At 40.4% G+C, this 18,881-nt stretch overlaps 11 protein-coding genes across 11 annotated transcripts; 5 read left to right on the forward strand and 6 right to left on the reverse strand. All coding sequences in view use genetic code 12, as the record gives it.

The window, feature by feature from the left end:
• Positions 1–1,256: 1,256 nt before the first annotated feature.
• HYR6.6 (hyphally regulated cell wall protein) lies at positions 1,257–2,505 on the reverse strand (the record flags this gene model as incomplete). The annotated part of the gene is made up of 1 exon (XM_001382725.1): positions 1,257–2,505. A coding segment is annotated over one exon (1,248 nt), but the record flags the coding sequence as incomplete, so codon positions are not given.
• Positions 2,506–4,913: 2,408 nt separating this feature from the next.
• Positions 4,914–5,999, forward strand: YUL5 (oxidoreductase (Bacterial); the record flags this gene model as incomplete). The annotated part of the gene is made up of 1 exon (XM_001382192.1): positions 4,914–5,999. One exon carries the CDS (start codon positions 4,914–4,916, stop codon positions 5,997–5,999), a length of 1,086 nt encoding a protein of 361 aa, XP_001382229.1.
• Positions 6,000–6,328: 329 nt separating this feature from the next.
• Positions 6,329–7,123, forward strand: PICST_29331 (predicted protein; the record flags this gene model as incomplete). The annotated part of the gene is made up of 1 exon (XM_001382193.1): positions 6,329–7,123. A coding segment is annotated over one exon (795 nt), but the record flags the coding sequence as incomplete, so codon positions are not given.
• A 103-nt stretch (positions 7,124–7,226) lies between these two features.
• Positions 7,227–7,847, reverse strand: VPS24 (endosomal Vps protein complex subunit; the record flags this gene model as incomplete). The annotated part of the gene is made up of 1 exon (XM_001382726.1): positions 7,227–7,847. The coding sequence occupies one exon, from the start codon at positions 7,845–7,847 to the stop codon at positions 7,227–7,229; it is 621 nt and encodes a 206-aa protein (XP_001382763.2).
• Positions 7,848–8,620: 773 nt separating this feature from the next.
• Positions 8,621–9,100, forward strand: PICST_56298 (predicted protein; the record flags this gene model as incomplete). Its single annotated transcript, XM_001382194.1, has 1 exon — positions 8,621–9,100. The coding sequence occupies one exon, from the start codon at positions 8,621–8,623 to the stop codon at positions 9,098–9,100; it is 480 nt and encodes a 159-aa protein (XP_001382231.2).
• Positions 9,101–9,119: 19 nt separating this feature from the next.
• RCF5 (DNA replicationn factor C) lies at positions 9,120–10,381 on the reverse strand. The gene has a single exon (XM_001382727.1). The coding sequence runs from the start codon at positions 10,316–10,318 to the stop codon at positions 9,227–9,229; it is 1,092 nt and encodes a 363-aa protein (XP_001382764.2). The 5' UTR covers positions 10,319–10,381; the 3' UTR covers positions 9,120–9,226.
• Positions 10,382–10,546: 165 nt separating this feature from the next.
• PICST_87980 (predicted protein) lies at positions 10,547–11,356 on the reverse strand (the record flags this gene model as incomplete). The annotated part of the gene is made up of 1 exon (XM_001382728.1): positions 10,547–11,356. One exon carries the CDS (start codon positions 11,354–11,356, stop codon positions 10,799–10,801), a length of 558 nt encoding a protein of 185 aa, XP_001382765.1.
• Positions 11,357–11,371: 15 nt separating this feature from the next.
• Positions 11,372–14,049, reverse strand: PICST_87051 (ubiquitin carboxyl-terminal hydrolase; the record flags this gene model as incomplete). Its single annotated transcript, XM_001382729.1, has 1 exon — positions 11,372–14,049. The coding sequence occupies one exon, from the start codon at positions 14,047–14,049 to the stop codon at positions 11,905–11,907; it is 2,145 nt and encodes a 714-aa protein (XP_001382766.2).
• Positions 14,050–14,977: 928 nt separating this feature from the next.
• PICST_54532 (predicted protein) lies at positions 14,978–15,433 on the reverse strand (the record flags this gene model as incomplete). The annotated part of the gene is made up of 2 exons (XM_001382730.1): positions 14,978–15,101; positions 15,186–15,433. The coding sequence occupies 2 exons, from the start codon at positions 15,431–15,433 to the stop codon at positions 14,978–14,980; spliced, it is 372 nt and encodes a 123-aa protein (XP_001382767.2).
• A 938-nt stretch (positions 15,434–16,371) lies between these two features.
• PICST_29338 (predicted protein) lies at positions 16,372–17,694 on the forward strand (the record flags this gene model as incomplete). The annotated part of the gene is made up of 1 exon (XM_001382195.1): positions 16,372–17,694. One exon carries the CDS (start codon positions 16,372–16,374, stop codon positions 17,692–17,694), a length of 1,323 nt encoding a protein of 440 aa, XP_001382232.2.
• A 248-nt stretch (positions 17,695–17,942) lies between these two features.
• Positions 17,943–18,578, forward strand: PICST_34758 (predicted protein; the record flags this gene model as incomplete). Its single annotated transcript, XM_001382196.1, has 1 exon — positions 17,943–18,578. The coding sequence occupies one exon, from the start codon at positions 17,943–17,945 to the stop codon at positions 18,576–18,578; it is 636 nt and encodes a 211-aa protein (XP_001382233.2).
• Positions 18,579–18,881: the final 303 nt, after the last annotated feature.

Genomic DNA, 18,881 nt, shown 5'->3' on the forward strand with positions numbered 1-18,881 from the left:
ACCTGGAGTATCAGTCTCGGTGACAGTGGTGGTGAACGTTCCAGTCCAGGTTGAGGTAAGGGTGGTTTGTGAGTTGGCAGTAGAAGGAACTTCAACAATGACAGTGTCAGTACCACCAACAGTGTTGGTAATTGTTACAGTCTTTGTAGTAGTACCGGTCCAGGTTGAGGTAAGAGTAGTCTGAGAGTTTGGAGTAGAAGGAACTTCGACAATGACAGTGTCAGTACCACCTGGAGTATCAGTCTCGGTGACAGTGGTGGTGAATGTTCCAGTCCAGGTTGAGGTAAGGGTTGTCTGCGAGTTGGCAGTAGAAGGAACTTCGACAATGACAGTGTCAGTACCACCAACAGTGTTGGTAATTGTGACAGTCTTTGTAGTAGTACCGGTCCAGGTTGAGGTAAGAGTAGTCTGAGAGTTTGGAGTAGAAGGAACTTCGACAATGACAGTGTCAGTACCACCTGGAGTATCAGTCTCGGTGACAGTGGTGGTGAATGTTCCAGTCCAAGTAGAGGTCTTGGTTGTCTGCGAGTTGGCAGTAGAAGGAACTTCGACAATGACAGTGTCAGTACCACCAACAGTGTTGGTAATTGTGACAGTCTTTGTAGTAGTACCGGTCCAGGTTGAGGTAAGAGTAGTCTGAGAGTTTGGAGTAGAAGGAACTTCGACAATGACAGTGTCAGTACCACCTGGAGTATCAGTCTCGGTGACAGTGGTGGTGAATGTTCCAGTCCAAGTAGAGGTCTTGGTTGTCTGCGAGTTGGCAGTAGTAGGAACTTCAACAATGACAGTGTCAGTACCACCTGGAGTGTCAGTCTCGGTGACGGTGGTGGTGAATGTTCCAGTCCAGGTTGAGGTAAGGGTGGTTTGTGAGTTGGCAGTAGAAGGAACTTCAACAATGACAGTGTCAGTACCACCAACAGTGTTGGTAATTGTGACAGTCTTTGTAGTAGTACCGGTCCAGGTTGAGGTAAGAGTAGTCTGAGAGTTTGGAGTAGAAGGAACTTCGACAATGACAGTGTCAGTACCACCTGGAGTATCAGTCTCGGTGACAGTGGTGGTGAATGTTCCAGTCCAAGTAGAGGTCTTGGTTGTCTGCGAGTTGGCAGTAGTAGGAACTTCAACAATGACAGTGTCAGTACCACCTGGAGTGTCAGTCTCGGTGACAGTGGTGGTGAATGTTCCAGTCCAAGTAGAGGTCTTGGTTGTCTGAGAGTTTGGAGTAGAAGGAACTTCAACAATGACAGTGTCAGTACCACCTGGAGTGTCAGTCTCGGTGACAGTGGTGGTGAATGTTCCAGTCCAAGTAGAGGTCTTTGTAGTTTGAGAGTTTTGCTTGGTGCTACAAATTTCAGATACAACAGAAGTTGAAGTAAACCAACTGGCCTTTGTGTCATGAGAAATAATAATTTGATCAATATCAGTACAGACGGAACCATCAGACTTCGTGGAAACAACAGTAGTTGTAGTAACAGTTGGTTCTGCACCTGGTGCAGATGGGTATAATTTGCATGGCTTACATTGAGCTGGAATCTTGTTGTTTGGAACTGGTCCAGTGTAAGTAACGGCACCCAATGGAACGCTCAACAAACCGAGAGACGTATCAGTTGTAATCTTGAAGTAGTTCTTATTGTAACCCAATCCAATCTTAAATTTTTGAGATAACAAACCTGCACCACGAAGGGTCAAGATACCAGAAGAGGAGTCATAGTCGTAGGTGCTCAAGAATGGAAGACTTACAAGAGGAATATCCAAACCAATCTTATTACCGTTACCGAAACCGGCAATCGTGAAGGTCTTTGGCAAGGAGATGGCAGTAGCTCTGACTGAAGATTGAGAGTCAGCCAAATAGACAACTTGATTAGAGTCAATGTTCAACAAAGTGTTTGCAAAAAAGATGGTTGAATCCAAGTCAGCGGTAATACAACCAGTACCAGTGATACTGGTAGTCTGCTGGTACAACTCATTGTGCAAACAAATTTGACCATTATTTTGAATTGGGAATCCTAAAGCACCAAGGTTAACGACACCATCGGCACTTCTCTTAGCAGAGTAGAAAGAAATCAAACCGGTGTTCTTCCACGATGGTGCAAAAAGGCCCTTTGTAGCAACACCAATATTTCCACTACTCACTAAGTAGAACTCACCACTGTTTGTGAAAGAGAGACCGATCAAATTATAGGTTGGAGGAAGCAACGAGTTAGCACCGTTGAAAGCAATAACACCAGCGTTGTTGATGTTACCCAAACCAGATGCAAGAGTGACAGACAAACCAATAATACTACTAGTTGCAGTGATGAAGAAGCCACCATTTTGTTTAACAGTAAGATCTCCCACTAAAACACTGATAGCGTTATCAATAATAGACCAGTAAGCTCCAGATTCAATGGTAATAGAACCAACATTAAGATCAACATAACCTCTATCAATTCTTTGGGTAGTAATATCAAGTGCAAAGGCAGCTGCACTGAAGTAGAATGTTGCTGCTAATAATTTAGAGATCAACATTTCTTCTAGGGTATCTATCTATCAGGTTGTAGCTTAGAAGGCATTTCATTATTCCATTTGTCTGGGATTACAAGTCATTTTATAGTTCTTGTTTCGGCTACGTTCTAGTTTCAGAAATAAATAGATTATTCTATATTTTCCAGAAGGGGCTACATTTCACATTGCTCTTGGTCGTCTGCTTGCATTCGTATGCACTGAGGCTTTTCTATTCAGAGATCTGGAATACTTAAGGCACAAAGTTAGCAACCAATTTCAAACCGACCCTTTCATCAATTAGATTCCTCAAACTTTTAGTTGCGAAAGCATGCAGGGCATGCATACCAGCTCCAATACTATCGGATTTTGTATGCAACCCTGAGTGTATCGGACCATTTTCCCTTAGGTCTAATTCTGCCTCAGACAGGTATGGTTATTGTAACAATATACGATCTGTCAACTATCATACAGTCCTTTATGTACACATGCCATCGAAAGCTTTAGGTTCAAATGCGAGTGGTCCCCTTAAGATACAATTTGTGGTTCAGAATGATGGCCAAAAAATGAGGTGCTTCAGTTGCAGCCAAACCCTACGGGACATCTGTTTCTCACCCTGTATTTTGTTGAACATCTCCAAGCCTAGCAAAAGAGCCTCCACGGTAGTTTCCGTAGCGATGCAGGTGTAGCTTGAGCCATAGCCTTAGGCAAATTGGTGTATCAACTTTTCGGCTGTAGCATACCTGGTCTACTTATCATAAACACTAATCATTAACACCAACTGCAACTAGTTTTCCTTGAACAACGACTACTTGTACAGTAGCCCTACATTCCGTCTTTAAGAAAAGATCACAAAGATGACAGCGACATCGATGACAACAGACCTTTTCTCCTAGTCTCCTATTTTTTTAGGGACTAATAAAAGAAAGAAAATCTATAAAGATGAAATTGGGCACAAAGCTGAGTTTCCCTTGGAATTCGTATCTCTTAGACTACGATGGTGTTATGGCAGTCTCTTGATGGAATGTTGAGCCTTGGTCAAATGTTCCAACTTCAACAACTTTTTTGCAGCTTCAGTGTTCGCATCCACTATCACTTTCTTCTGTCAATGTCCAATCAAGGGTTGGTTCATGTAAGGAACTCAACTATTTGTCTCTATAAGTTTGCTTTATCTAGCCGTTGCAAGCGCTTCGTTGAAGGAAGTTGCAGAGAATTGAACGTGCTTTCTCAGCGAGGACGAGGCGTTCCTGAATTTAGCGAATTCGCTGATGAGCCACCGCAATGCAGAATTCGCCTTCAGCGAAAATAAATCTCAATTTTCTTGAATGTCTGAATGAACTCAATAGCTTCCTGATGCTGAAAGTCGCATGCTGAAGCAGAGGCTCGGATATATACAATTCGTTCAAACTTCGGTAGCTCATCGGTGGCTAATCTTCAACGCTTTCAATTAAGATAATTGATAGGCAGATTGCTCTAGAGACTACATCTTGCCTAGAACTAGGATACCATCATAAGGCGTCCACCCAAGTCAGTATTTTGCACGTGATGAGGTACCATTGAACCCTGATTCAAATTTTCAAGCAGGACCTGTCATTCGTGCGCCTGATTTCAGCTTGTTTATCCTAGTTTAGCTTTGTGTACTATGATTTTTTATCTACATGTTGTAAAAACGCCAATAACATTAGACCCGAAGGCATGTTGCCGACCACACTTTCTCCCTCGCTAGCGGACTTTAGGTCTTTTTTTCACCAATTAGCTATTTGCCTGCGAACTTGAACGTGTACGAGATTTCGGTTGGCTAACAATTGCCCCCAACTAAGATCTCTGCGTTTCATCTGAGGCACTACTTAATTTGGAAAGAAAACGGTTATTCGACTTCGGAAATATATCCGGGAGCTATCAACGTTTCCCATCCGCAATATTACCGATGCGACAATTCATTGGATTCAGCGTTCAATTATGCCCCTTGAGAACATCGTTATAGAAAATCGCAGATTTCCAAGCTGAAGAAAAGGCCCCTTGTGGATCTAAGATTTGCGTTGATGCATCATGCAGGACAGAATAAACTTTCATAGAGCCACTTAATTCGAAACAGTAGTTTCCAAAAATTTTCATGATGAACAATGTTCCAATAAGTGGAAGTATTTAGCAATGCACAAGGCCGTTTCGCATTGCTCAATGAACATCAGATGTTTGTCCAACAATTGATCAAGTTTCGACTGAATTAGGAATGTGTGTCTATTAGTAAGACTGGTCGTGTCTACTTGACAGTTTTGCTAATAACTCCGCATTTTGTAGGTATTTGATGTAACGTTACATCCAGACCAGCAGTGAAGATTCGAAGTATCTTGTGGGGGATCTCGACATTAAAACTCAAGAACTTCCCAGTTATAACTCAAACAGTCATATACATTTATCAGTTATCAACATCAACAATGCCTATTACTTTGAGATGGGGTATCCTCGGAGCAGGAAATATTTCTTCTCAGTTTGTCCATGATCTCGTGCTCAACAATTCGAGAGCCGACAGTGGAATCATCCACATAGTAAGAAGTATTGGATGCTCTTCTACTTCCAAAGGACAGGACTTCATCAAAGACTGCAATATCAACAGCACAAATAATGAAGGAATTGCACCTGTAGTTCAATCGTATGACGATTTCTACCAAAATCCCGAAATCGATATTGTTTATGTCGGTACACCCCATACTTTCCACAAAGTTCAGGTGACCAAATCTTTGGAAGGCGGAAAGCATGTTCTCTGCGAGAAGCCATTCACAGTCAACAAGAAGGATGCAGAGAAATTATTCCAATTAGCCAAGGATAAGAAATTGTTTCTTATGGAAGCCGTTTGGACGAGATTCTTCCCATCTATTAAGCTCTTGAAGAAGTATGTCTACGAAGACAAGGTCATAGGTGATGTACACAGATTATTCTCTGATTTCGCCTGGAATGCCGATATTCCAAACCTAGAGCCAACTAATCGTTTGAGAGATGTCAACTTGGGTGGAGGTTCGTTGTTGGACATTGGAATCTACTCCATTACGTACTCAAGAATATTGCTTGACAATGCCGTTGGTGAATCCCACACCAAGTTTGAGTTCAAGTCGTTCATGTCTTTGGATGCACGTGATGGCGTTGACTACAACACGTCTATCATTGTTCAATATGCTGATGGTAAGCAAGGTATTTTGTCTTGCTGCAACTATACTACAGGCAAAATGCCATTCTTGAGATTGGAAGGCACAAAGGGTGTTGTCGAAATGTCCAGTGATAATCCAGCTCGCCCTAGACAGTTCAAGATCACTTTTGACGATGGAAGAGACCCAATTGAATACAAGGACGAATCAGGCTATAATGGATTTATCTACGAAGCCAATGCCGTTGCCAGGGATATTGCTGCTGGCAAGATAGAGAATGATACTATGCCCGCAGCTGAAACTTTATTGGTCATGGAAATCATGGATAAAATCAGAGAAGATGCTGGGTTGGTCTACCCCCAAGATGGGCAACTAATCTAGATTTTAGAAATGAAAATTCCGTTGTTAACGATCATAACTTATGTTATAAAATTCAATCGTCTACAGTGGACATTTCAATGTGCGAAGAGCAAAGCTGTTGTACAATTTCAGATTATTGTTAATCTCAGACACTCTACTAAAAATATGGTTGCGAAAAAAAAGATGGCCTACAAATTCTCATTTACTTTTTATACGATTGCTAGTTAAAATTGTTACAAATATTCTTAACATACATACCTCTAACCTAACGGTAATAGAGCCGTCAGTATCCCAAAGACTTCTGTGAATTTCAACAAGTGTATTCGGTCAATTTCAAACACTTTGACAGGATGACGCCGATTACTTGGTCGCTTTTAGTGTTAGCGCAAAGTTATCTAGTTTTATCCGAAGGTACAAATACCAATACAAACAAGGAAGTTCATAATATGGAATTTGTGAACGAAATTGTTCGGCTATTGGAACAGCAAGAGTTGCAAGTTCCCGTTAAGACAGTTACCTATTACACCACTGTCACAGAGTCCCTTGTGCCAACTTCGGCTGTTAGCCGCTTACCTTCTCCCACAAACAACACCGTAGAGATATTGCCAATTGACAACAAAAACAATACCGAAGCAACGTTTCCAGGTATCCAACTTGGGAACTGGACCTACAACCACCTCAACCAAACCCTTCTAAACGATTCAGCACCTTATTCTGCTCTCGTCAAGAGTCCACGCAAGCATTTCGCAGCCGGACTCTACTTAGAGAAGGAGGTCAGCAAAGACGGCGACGATTGCGAGGATGAAATCACAGAATCAGAAGATGACTGTGAAGAGGAGGAAGAGGAGAAAAAGAAGAAGTTCTGGTTCTTGCCATTTTCCATCAGTAGTCTCAAAAGGTCCAATTCAACCCAGAAAGTTATGATTGCTTCGTCTTCGTTAGTTTCGCCAGCAGTCGAAGGAACTCACAATTTATTCAAGTCTAACACTACTTCTATTACGAATACTTCTGTTCCTGTCGAACTACATCCCAACATTGGAACCAGTAACTATACAAAGGACCCGCCTAGTTATCGCAATTTCACTTTCATGAGGGACTACTACAGCCACATCTCAGGTTCCAGTGCAACATTTGCTACTTTCAATGTTGCAGGGCTGGTATTCACGGTTGTTGCTACTTACATGTTATTGAACAGTTTGTCAATATATGTCGTTTAGTAATGGAAAAGTATTAAACAAAGTCGTTATTCTACTCTTGTAAGGCTCGTAAACGCTCTCTCATTTCGTCGAGAGCCTCTGTATCTTCCTCCTCTTGTACTTCAGCCTTAGGTTCTTCCTCAACGTCCACGCTATTGGTAGGAACCTCGTTGCTGATCTTGGAGAACTTGTCTTCTGTCAAGCTGGCTATGATTTTGTTGACTTCCTCTTGGGATTCGTGTTCCAACTCTTCATCTTCTTCAAAGTCCAAGTCGATGGCGTCGTCCATCATCTCATTGATAATTCCTGCCTTCATCAACTCCTTGGAAAGCTCTTGCATTGTAGCCAGCACCACGCCGATCTTCACCAATTGGTTGACGTCTTTCATGACAACTGCCAGCGAATGCAAAGATTGTGTTAGCTTGTTCATCTGCCACTGTTCATTGATGGCCATATTAATAGAGTCAATTCTCGTCTTGGAAGTGTACAACTTGTTGTATTGTCTGTTGACATTGATCAACTCCTTAGCGTAGATCTTGGCCGTCTTCAAGTCATTGTCCTTGACAGCTCTTTTGATTAGTGCCTCCGTCTTTTTCTTCAAAGGCTGTAATTGATTCATTGAGCGATCGAGTTCTCGCTTGTTTTTTCTCAACAACAGGTTTATTGTCCTCATCTGGAGAAGTTAGTATTGAAAAATTAAAAATACGTAATTAAACAGTAAGAAATTGCTCTCTTTCAATATTCAAGCAAATGATACTTACCTGCTCCTTTGGGTCGGTTCCCCAGATGGCCTTCCTTATGTAATCCATGGCTTCTGTTGGAAATAAAAGAAAATGTGTAAAACAGAGAGATCAGTAGATAAGAAAGTGATCGAGTTTTTGATGTGCGACTGCCAAAGTTTAAGCAAAAGTAATAATAATAGTAAGCCGAGAAAAGAGCTAAAGGAAACAGAAGAGAACAGAAATGAACAAGGAGAAGAAGTATACAATACTCAAAACGTATCCAACTATTGCTTATACGAATTCACTTCATGCCTCAATGTATTGAGAATAGAAAGAAGAGACAGTTGTACCTAGTAGTGAACGACTAGCTACGCAATTTAGTTACGAAGGGCGCTTCTACAGTCAAGTGGAGATGAGCCAACCCAAGCATTCGCAGTCTATTCAAGAACTATGCAGCAATCCAGACTACCTTTCACGAGCCTTGCTATGTAGGGACTATATAGGGGTCCTCGCTGGTGTCGCATATATGAAGTAACTTTCACAGAGTGGCGAAGTCTTATTTATTGCATACCCGTAATTACCCTGCCTCGTAGTTAAGGAACAGTTAATTTTAGTAACTTGAAATTCAAGTTGAGCCATACCGTACAATAAAATTGTTTGTGATAGTTGATTCTCTGTGGTCTTCTTTCTGATATTTCTAATACCATACCATATAGTTATACCCATGCCTAACGAAAACATTCTCAACGACAGTCCGGGCAAGGTCATCTTGCTAGTGGCCGCGTTTGTTCTTCCACCATTGCCTATTTTCCTTTTGCAAGATTATAACATCTTCACTAGAGAGTTCTTGGTGGCAGTTATTTTGACGGTATTGGGTCACATTCCTGGAACAATATTTGCTGTATTCTATATTCTCGTAGAGTACCCTAAAGTTTATGGCAGAAGACAGGCTGCTGCAGGCTATCTGAGTGTTCCTGGAGACGTAGAAAACCAGATCGAAAATGAAGAACAAACTCCTTCTGGCGAGAGAGAACCTTTCAGAGATCAACACGATCAAGAAGAGCATCAACAGTTCACTGACACTGACAATGCTGCTAACGAAACGAATCCTCCTAGTTATGAAGCTGTAGCTGGTAGTTCAACTGGTGAAGCTCATACAGTTTCTGATATCAAACTGAACGGCGACAACAAGGTCCAACAATAGTGCTTCAGTTACATACAATACATTTTTCTTCTCTTTTATTAATTGTTTTCAAGTGTGATATATAATGATAAAATATATGCGATGATGATCACGATGATAAGAATAGTATACAATTGTGACTTGTGATTAGTTGCTGTCGATCACCACCATCGATTTAGCCACAAACCCTTCCAAGTGAAAGATGCTTTTCAGCCCAAGACTCAATCTTTCGTCAAACACAGATCCTAAATCAACCAACTGGCTAATGACAGCGTCGTCCTTGAAATTCTTGATCAAATTGAACATTAATGTCTTCAATATTATTCTTGGAGGGATACAATGAGCAAGTAATTCGTACAAAACCACTCGAACACTGGCCAAGGTAGCGACGTTACGGTTGATTCTAATAGTGTTGGACATGTTCTTGATGATTTCTTCCCAGTCCAAGGTGACAATCGTCAACGTTTTGTTGTCAAGCTGTATAGTTTCGTTTTGCATGGCGACGGTCTCAAAACTTAAAAGTGCTTTTCTCAAGTTTCGATTAGCTGTATCAGCAAGAGTTACCAAATACTTTTGAATATCAAGTTCGTTGGACGAGCTGAATTTGATTCCTTCCTTCTTGGCCACCTGCCCCAATATCAGGGAAATTGCTGTAGTGCTGGGACTGGGTATTCTGACCAATAACGTTCTCGATTTTATGGGAGGAATGATGTTGGAGATCGAATTACATACAAGTATCAATCTTATGTTAGACGAGTACTTTTCCATTGTTCTTCTTAAGGCAGCCTGGGCATCTCTACTAAGTGAATCAGCCTCATTTATCACCACAACTTTAAATCTATGCTTGGTCTTTGAAGTATTCTGGTGGCTGAAATCAACCTGTTCGGTAGAAGCGACATCCTTTAATAAATCCAGGATCACCACACGATCGTTGTTGCCCATATCAGAAGGGGTGATCTCCAAGTGATAGGCCGAACTCAATACATTGAATTCCATCTTTCTGTTGGAAGAAGTTACAAAAGTCTTGACGTCGATCTTCAATTTCTCCACCTGAGAACCAAATATTTCGTTCAAAGTCGCGTATATTCTTGTCTTTTTCCCAGCTCCACTGGGTCCATATATCAACAAATGAGGAAAATCCCCAGATCTGGCCAAAGCCCTCAAGTTCTGCGAAATAGAATCATGAAATGACAATTGGTCCAAGGTCTTTGGTCTATACTTGTCCACCCACAAAGACATACTAGAATGGTACACTCAAGTTATATATATACGTTTTCAATTCACGGATTGAAGAAAAGGTTTGGAAAGCCAAGATGAAAAAGAACAAATAGAAGCCTCTAACTACGGTATTGAATGAAAAACTACGCGTTGGATATTTTCAGCTTGCCTGTACAAATATCGCGAAGTGAAAAAGATCACAATACCTCACAGATGGTAAGACAAAAACCTAACATGTAATTGAATAATGATAAGTGAAAATCATGTATACTTAAACTAACTAATGTAGTAATTATAGTCTTAACATTGTAATATCATACATAACTGATACATATCAATTACAATCATAAATTATTTTGTTTTGGTAATGCAGAATGGGCCGAAGAATATAGAATGCTCGCATACACATAGATACAGCATTTCTAAGTAAGCAAAAACGTCAGCACATCTATAAACCGACCAGTGCAGTACATGTTGATGCCACCGTACGAAATTATGTACTCATATCTTTGGTTTGGTTCTTATAAAATGTGATGGACATTCGTATCCTCCTGGATTCTTGTTTAAGTACTGCTGGTGATAGTCTTCAGCATCGTACCAGATCTGGATGGGTTCAACAATAGTGACGATCTTGTCTTTTGGGTACCATTTGACCTGATAATCTTCCTTGAATGCAGCAGCCAAGGCAGCATCTTCCTCCTCGTGCGTCAAAATGGCAGATCTGTACTGGGTACCCACGTCTGGGCCCTGGGAGTTAACTGTTGTTGGATCGTGCATTCTGAAGAATATGTCCAATAGTTGTTCTGCAGTCACTTCAGAAGGTTCATATGCTATTTGGATACTTTCAACAAAGTCTGTAGCACCAGTACACACTTTTTCGTAGTTAACTTCACCCACGTTAGGGATGCCATTAGCATATCCTACCTTGACATCAACCAAACCAACTGGGAATTGCTTTCTGAACACTCTTTCCACTCCCCAGAAACATCCAGCAGACAATGTGAGAAGCTTGGACGTACGCGTAGTAGACAAAGTAGGCGAGATTTTGGAAGTAGTCATCCTGACTGTGTTTTTCAATAATATGGAAGAAATTATGATTCGTAAAGTGAAAAAAAGTCTAAAACTGCGAAAGATGAATGAGATCTGCAACGATTTACGTCCTTATGAAGTAATTGAAACAATTTCTAGAAGCAACAGCGAACTTAGAAACGATATATAAACAAACAGAGAAGAAGGAGAATCCCTTTTCTATCAATATTACTAATGAGAACTGTTGAAGCCATTCAAAAACTGTGGCCAAAAAGCATGGCTTTTGACCTTTGAGGGAATTCACGTGACACAGATCTTCAACTGAGCTTTTTTTTCAAGTTCACGTAATATCATGTGACCTTTTCCCTGATGATTAGACTTGTGTGCAAGTACGCAGATTGCAACTGCAAGTGATTTCTCAGCAATTCTCAGATCCTCAAATCAAATCGCAGAATGAATTCGGATTTACTATTGTTTCGCAGCACTAGAGATCTGTTTTTGTATTCAGGAATGACCCCATCTTATTGACACTTCTTTGCATCTTATCGCTTATTTACAGGGGCTGTGTTTTTTAAAGATCATGTTTGTTTTCGCTTGAACCCAAATATACTCTTCTTCTTCTCGGAAGAGGTTGCACTGGAGCTGCTTCCCTTCCGTTCCATAATCTGTTCTGCCTTACTTTCTCTTCTCTTTAAACCTCCGACCCACGTCTTCTTTTCCTTTCCATCGTTGCTTTTCGCAATGCTGCTGGTTCGAGACAACGGTTTTTCCTCTTTGCCACCTTCAAACTTGAAGTTCTTTTTGAACAAGCCCCCCTTCTTATCAGCTGTAGCACCTGGCTCCTTAGAGCCACTGTAGGAATTGATAGACGAAGTTTCTGAGCGTACATCTTCCGTAGGTTCCGCTGACTCCTTATGGTTGAACGAGTGCTTTCTTAAAGATGGGTCGCTTGGATTGCATTCCATTTGTTGGAACAATGTGAACTCATCGCCATTATAGATATCTCCAGCGTTAAACCCAAAGTTTATAGCATCATCGGCATCAGTGCCGTCTTCGCACTTTTGGTAGAATAAGATATATGCACTGGCTAACCCTGGACCATTGCCAAAGAACCGCATGACAAACGAATCTTCCACCAATTCAACTGTCTCGTCATCAAATAGTAACCATAAGCCTGCCTTAATCTTACAAATTGCTACATAATGTCCATGCATGGGTCCTCCCCCGATGTGAATAACCAATGCATATAGCCCATAGAGACTAAAGTCTCGTTCATCGTCTGTAGTGTTGAATATTCTCAACTTGAAGGGGTAGCTAATAGAATCAAACAATTTGACCATTTTGTCCACCTTCTCGTCATACTTGAATCGCTTGAAGTTTATCACCAACACTTCAGGAAGCTTCTTCAATTTGATGGTCTTCACGGCCTCCTGCAACGAAGAACACGTGTTACAGTAAAACTTGTTCTGGTTAGTCAATATTTCCAGCTTGGAGAAGTTATTCAATGAATAGGTCAATGAATAAGCACTCTCACCAGGAGGGATGTCTACCGACAAATCCAAGAAGAATTCGTGTTTGGAGGTGATAGCTTCACAGGACAAGCATCTTGTCTCATTGGTGATAAGTCCTTGGAAGATCTTGTTGCACCAGTTGTTGTCGACACCGATTTCCTTATTCAAGCACTCGATGATTTCGTTGATCAAATAATTGAAGAACTCGTGGGCATCATGGTGCATATTGTTCTGTCTGAACAAGAAATTCTTTTCTTTCAACTTCGTGATAAAGTGCACAGGCGAGACTACACCGAAGATCGACTTGTTTTCAATCATACTTTCAAACATATCTTTCAATGCATATAGAAGGGCCGAATCTTCCGATTGCTCACTAGGGAGTTGCAACGACGTGTCAAGATTGATTATAGGTCCATTGATCAAGGCCGATCTCTTTCTTTGGTCGGATGAAGGGTTGGGGTTAAAAGGGTTGATCGGTGTAATTAAGAAAGGTTCTGGGTGTGGGATTCCTACTATAATAGCACTGGATGTATTACTGATAGTTCCCTCTTGTTGCTGGACCTGCTGTTGCTGAGTCTGATCGTTGTTCAACAACATGTACGAACTCTGCGAGTAATCATTTCTATTGGTAGAATTCGACGACTGGATAGTCGGTCTCGTAATCAAGATATTCAATTTTTGGAAATCGGGATTTTTGTTGATCTTAATTCTCTGGTCAAGAGAAAGTGCTTCACAGTTCTTCGCCTCCACGACGTAACTCATTGACTTCTTGACATCTTCATTTGAAATTGCACTGGGAGCGTTTCCAGAAGTCAATGAAGTGTTGAATTTTAAGCCGAAGATCGACCCTTTTCTTGAAGATTTGGGCCTATCCTCTGTGGAATTAGTGGTTATCACGGAATTGTTGAACGAGCTCAAGGGGGTACTGGATCCTTTTGATTGTTCTCTATTTTTCTTCGCCACCAACTGCTCGTATTTCATAGTGAAATTATGCTGCTTTACTCCGTTGACAGCAAGCTTGGGTTCGTGGTTGGTCATGTGGTGTTTGACCAAATTCGTCCGGAACTTCTCAGTGTAGAATAGGCACTGGAGAATCGAATTGCAGTAGCAAGTGTTCCCGAAATTCTCCATACCAAAGATTTTGTTTGACCCGTCTCCATAGGGTAGCCTAACATCGTTCGGAGACTCCACAGATACATATGGCTTTGTCATTGTGCTCTTATCCGGATTGATTTTGATAGCTATTTGTATGGGTAATAGTAGAAGATTGGAGATGGTACATTTTCAATTAATATAATCGCCGATTGCATGCTTGCCTGCATACACTATCGACCATCTGTGGTAAAGGTGGGGGGACATACAATAAGGAGAGAGTCTGTCTTTGGGGAGCTTGACATGTTTGGCAGCGCTCATGTTCAGTTATGGCTTTAGAAAGGAATTATACTTTCGTGTAAATGGGCGTGAGGTGGTGCCAATTACATATACTGATATAAAATGAGTCCTTCGTCCTTCATGACAGAGCCCGTGGTGGTATTTGAGTATTCAATTTTTATGCACATTACTCTACTTCCAAGAAACTGCAATTGGAGAATTAATGAATGTTTAAGAGGGTTGCGTTGATGTATAGGCTATAGATAAAAGAAGGAAACGGATGTTTGAGAAATATCTCTTACAAAGGATTTCTGAATAAAAGCAAATTTATTTTTAGATACTATTTTAATCATTGACTTCCAAAATCATATTCTTACTAGATTCTTATGAGGGATTCATGATATTCGAATCCAATTTAACTTCATACTTGACAGCAATTGACAAACTGTAAGAACAATCAGAAAAATAGCGAATTTCAAATATATTAATCTCTGGAGCTTCTTCTCTCGGCGTCGAGAACACACCCAATTGTGTCTAACAACAAGGTACAGAAGCCTTCTTCAAGTATGGAGGACACTGATGCTTCTGCATGTTTCTGTGTGTAAGCTCTGAAAATGATTTGACAATAGATATGGGATGCAAACAAGAAGTGAAAGCGTGGAACTCAGCAGCTAAGACCGATTCCTTTTATGGTCAAGTGCTGGAATTACAGCAGCGAGACACCATGCAATTTTATAGATAATCTTACTGTAAAAAAGGGAATTCACAGTTAAAACTTCAAATAAAGCGGTTCATTAAAGGATATCTTACAAGAATCTTTAACGGCAGCAGTGAGCTCTTCTACGTCATTCAACACCTTTAGTTTCTCGGTAGTGTTGTATTCATAGGGATAACTTCTGCTGTCATCATTTTGTGTAGTGCTTGAATTATCAAGGGTAGCCAGCTGTCTGAAACTATTGTTGTTCAGGTAGGCAGACAAATTAGGTGTGTTTGTGACTGAATTATTACTCGTGTTGTTCAAGAACAGTGAAACATCTATTAAGTTATCTGAAAGTTCGTTCACAATAGTGTTCAATTCCTGTTGTCTCTGTTGCTTCAAGAGCTCTTCTTCTTGAAGATAATCGTTTGAATATAAATTGTGCTGGTTCCTCAACAACGACGAGGTCTCGTTATATTCGTCAACGTAGGCGTCACGAGGACGTAAACACGATAAACAGATCCCCATTGCTGAAGTCGGGGTTGTATAAAGTGTTTACTATGTATGGGATGTTCTTGTTCTCTATATTGAAGATTTGGACAAAAGAAGTAATCTTTTTTTCGTTACACACACTAAGAATACATTACGACTAAATTTGTACATTCTGTAGTGCCGCGACCAGAAGCTTATCTATATGGAATTTAAACAGAGCAAAAGAAACAAAACTTCACCAAATTGCTGTTGACGTATACAGACTCCAGATGAGCCGAAACGTCCTGCTCCATACGATTGCAAACCATGGATCTCTAACTTTTTGTAAAAGATGTTTGTGTATTGAGTCTTCCTTGGGCAGAAATGCACCAAGAGTGCATCAACTTCTTTCTGTATCTATTTCTCATAGACTCGAATGACATTTTATAGATCCCTAACACCAGGGCAGCCGTTGAAAATATCGTGTGTTATGAGTTGTGGATCCCCACCTCGGTCTCTGCTTATCAGGTGAAATTCTCTGGATTGACGTGCACAAATAAAAGGTGGAATAGGTCCACACCCAGTGCTGGAGTCTTGTGCTATTGTGTTGTCGTTTTTAACATTGTTTCTCTACTTCTTTCACTCGTCATAAACTATCAAAACCATCATATACACCTTCGAGGTTATTATATTGTCACCTGAGATTGTTTACGTCACTACAACGGTTGAATTCTAACTTCAAGTTACACTGTTAATTTATTTTTTCTCTTGCGACTCACTACATAGAAAGGTAGGCACAAGCGGATTACCCACCACCGGAACAGCATGGATATTTACGATTGCACCTGAAGTTACACCTTGTTTTTCTTTTAATCAGTGTCTTCTATTCATATATTGCCTTCCTAGCCTCCATTTGGATTGTTGTATGAATTGTTCAAAATTTTCTTTTCTTGCTTTATCTTGCCTTATCAATACAATATTATTTTGCAATCGCGATGAGTCTCTTATTCCGTTTACCAACTGAGCTCATTTTTCATTCGCTTTCGTTTGTACCAAAACCAGAACTCAAGCGTCTTTTCCAATTGGACGAGTTGTTCTACTGTTCAGATGATCAAGCAGGAAACGATCCATACTTGCAAATACGACAAGAAGCCCTTGCTAACTACTATTCATACACAAGCTTGATCATAACCAATAATGAGCAGTTGCTCACAAAAAGACCTGTCAATTCCATGGTTATTGATGTCAGTGAATTGCTCTATCTCATTTCTCACAAAGTTTATATACGACCAAGAGAGATCTCGTACGTCTTGTTCAACATCAAACAGGAACCAGCAAAATTCATGTCCTTTGTCCAGGTGTTATTCCAGAGCGATATTTTAGCTTATCTGAAACTTGTCACCAACATATTGAATGTACAGATAGTGTTAGCAAAGAGTAAGCAACTCGTTAACCAATTGATCATCAAGAATTTGTTCAGATACCTTAATGGCTTGAACTACAGAATCAACTGGTTCAAGATCAGATACACTGGCGAAGGAAACCAGCTTAATGAATCATATTACTCCAACCTCAGCATTGAAAACTTGCAATTGCATTTGTTCAACTCAGTGAGACTCACCGAGCATTTATCTCGACATTCAAGTTGTCTACTCTGTGAGAATATCAAGGCACTTGACTTGTCATTCAACGCTCTCAGCGACTTGTCGATGATCGCTTTCCCTCCTAGTTTGGTTGATTTGAACTTGTCCAATAACAATTTGATTGAGTTGACAAATTCCAACTTTAACTGGAAGAATCTCGTAAATTTGCAAACTTTGAACTTATCTAACAATAGTTTGATTCGTATTGATCTAAATGACAGACATTCCATGACCAATTACAAGTTGATATCCTTGGACTTGTCTGGTAACAATCTAGTGGATGTCAGCTTCTTGAGCTCAATGGTACTTGCTCAGAATCTTAAAAGACTAAACCTTGCAAGAAATCTTGTGACTCATGTAAGTCGGTTTCCCGAACAGCTTGTCGAGTTGAACTTGATGAGCAATTATTTGGCAACACTTCTAGATCAAATTACCGGCAACACTTTCCCAAAAATGCTCCAAGTTTTGAATTTGTCTTACTGCAAAATTGGTCATCCAAGCAGAGATGGCGACGACCAAAAATCAACCAAGGAATTGACTCAAGAGGAGGTAAGGAATATGCTTGTAGGTGTGGAACGCCTCCACAGTGCAAACCAGATCCTGCTTGATGGTAATAACTTTCTCCAAGAAGGCAAAAACAGCATATGTGATTTTGAAGAGATGGAGTTAGACTAGTGAGTCAATGGTTTATGTGCCTTTTATATTTTGCTAGCGTATTGTAATAGATTATAGATTTGATACTTTGCAACCGAAAAAAGGTACCTTCTTAATGCGCGTAGATAAGAGACTGTAACAGAGCTTCTCTGAATTGTCATCTCAGATATCCTGCAGATATTCCCCACTCTATATTTTAAGGGATTACCATATTCTTTTCTTAGAAATTACATAGGCAAGCTGGTCTTCTCGTCAGATTCACACCAACCATGTCGAAAGCTTTATGTTGCTACGCTTTTGAAACTCTCTACACTCGCTTAAATCCAGAGTCAAAAAAACTTTCTCTTTCCAAGTACTACGACCAATTAAATGAACTGGCCTCCCATTTTCGGTCGCCTGCTCCACTTTTCATCACTTGGAACCAAGATGACAGATTAAGAGGTTGTATTGGCACATTTCTGCCTTTGTCAATTGAGTCAGGCATAAGTCGGTTTTCGTTAACAGCAGCTTTACAAGATCCTCGTTTCCACCCAATCTCCAAACGAGAGTTGAACTCGTCTTTGAAGGTTAGCGTTACCTTGCTAGACAATTTTGTAGAAATCAATACCTGGGACGATTGGAAAATTGGTTTACATGGTCTTCGCATTTCATTTGAATACGAGAATGATTATTATCTGGGCACTTTTTTACCCTCTGTAGCGGAGGAAGAGAACTGGGACCAAACAACTACGTTATACTACTTACTCAAAAAAGCAGACTACAATGGCGTGAAGAAAGATAGGGTCGCTCAGTTCTACACGAATGGTTTGAAGGAGGGCTGGCTCACTTTAACAAGATATGATGGGTTAAAAGACTCGTTGACCTACGACGACTTTTTAGCAATTAGAAACAGCATTGCATTATAGTTTCACGGTATTTCAAGTGGTTTATATATAGAGAGTGTAGGGTTTATCGATTTATGGTTTATAGGTTAGTATTTTGCACTGAGTTATATGCACAGGATTCAGTTTGTTTTCGAAACGTAGATAATACCATACATAATTGTACTTGTCACTATTGGTATCGTCAAGTTATCGTCAACAAACTCAATTAGCTCAGCAGAAGCAGATACAAAACCGCAGATTACTCCGAAGAATGGTAGCTTTATTTGTGAGTGTTCTGGTTCATACCAAATATCTCCAGGCAAGTCAACTGTAGCATGAAAATAC

The sequence above is a fragment of the Scheffersomyces stipitis genome, chromosome 2 (genome assembly GCF_000209165.1).
Source record: "Scheffersomyces stipitis CBS 6054 chromosome 2, complete sequence".
Classification (NCBI taxonomy): Eukaryota; Fungi; Ascomycota; class Pichiomycetes; order Serinales; family Debaryomycetaceae; genus Scheffersomyces; species Scheffersomyces stipitis.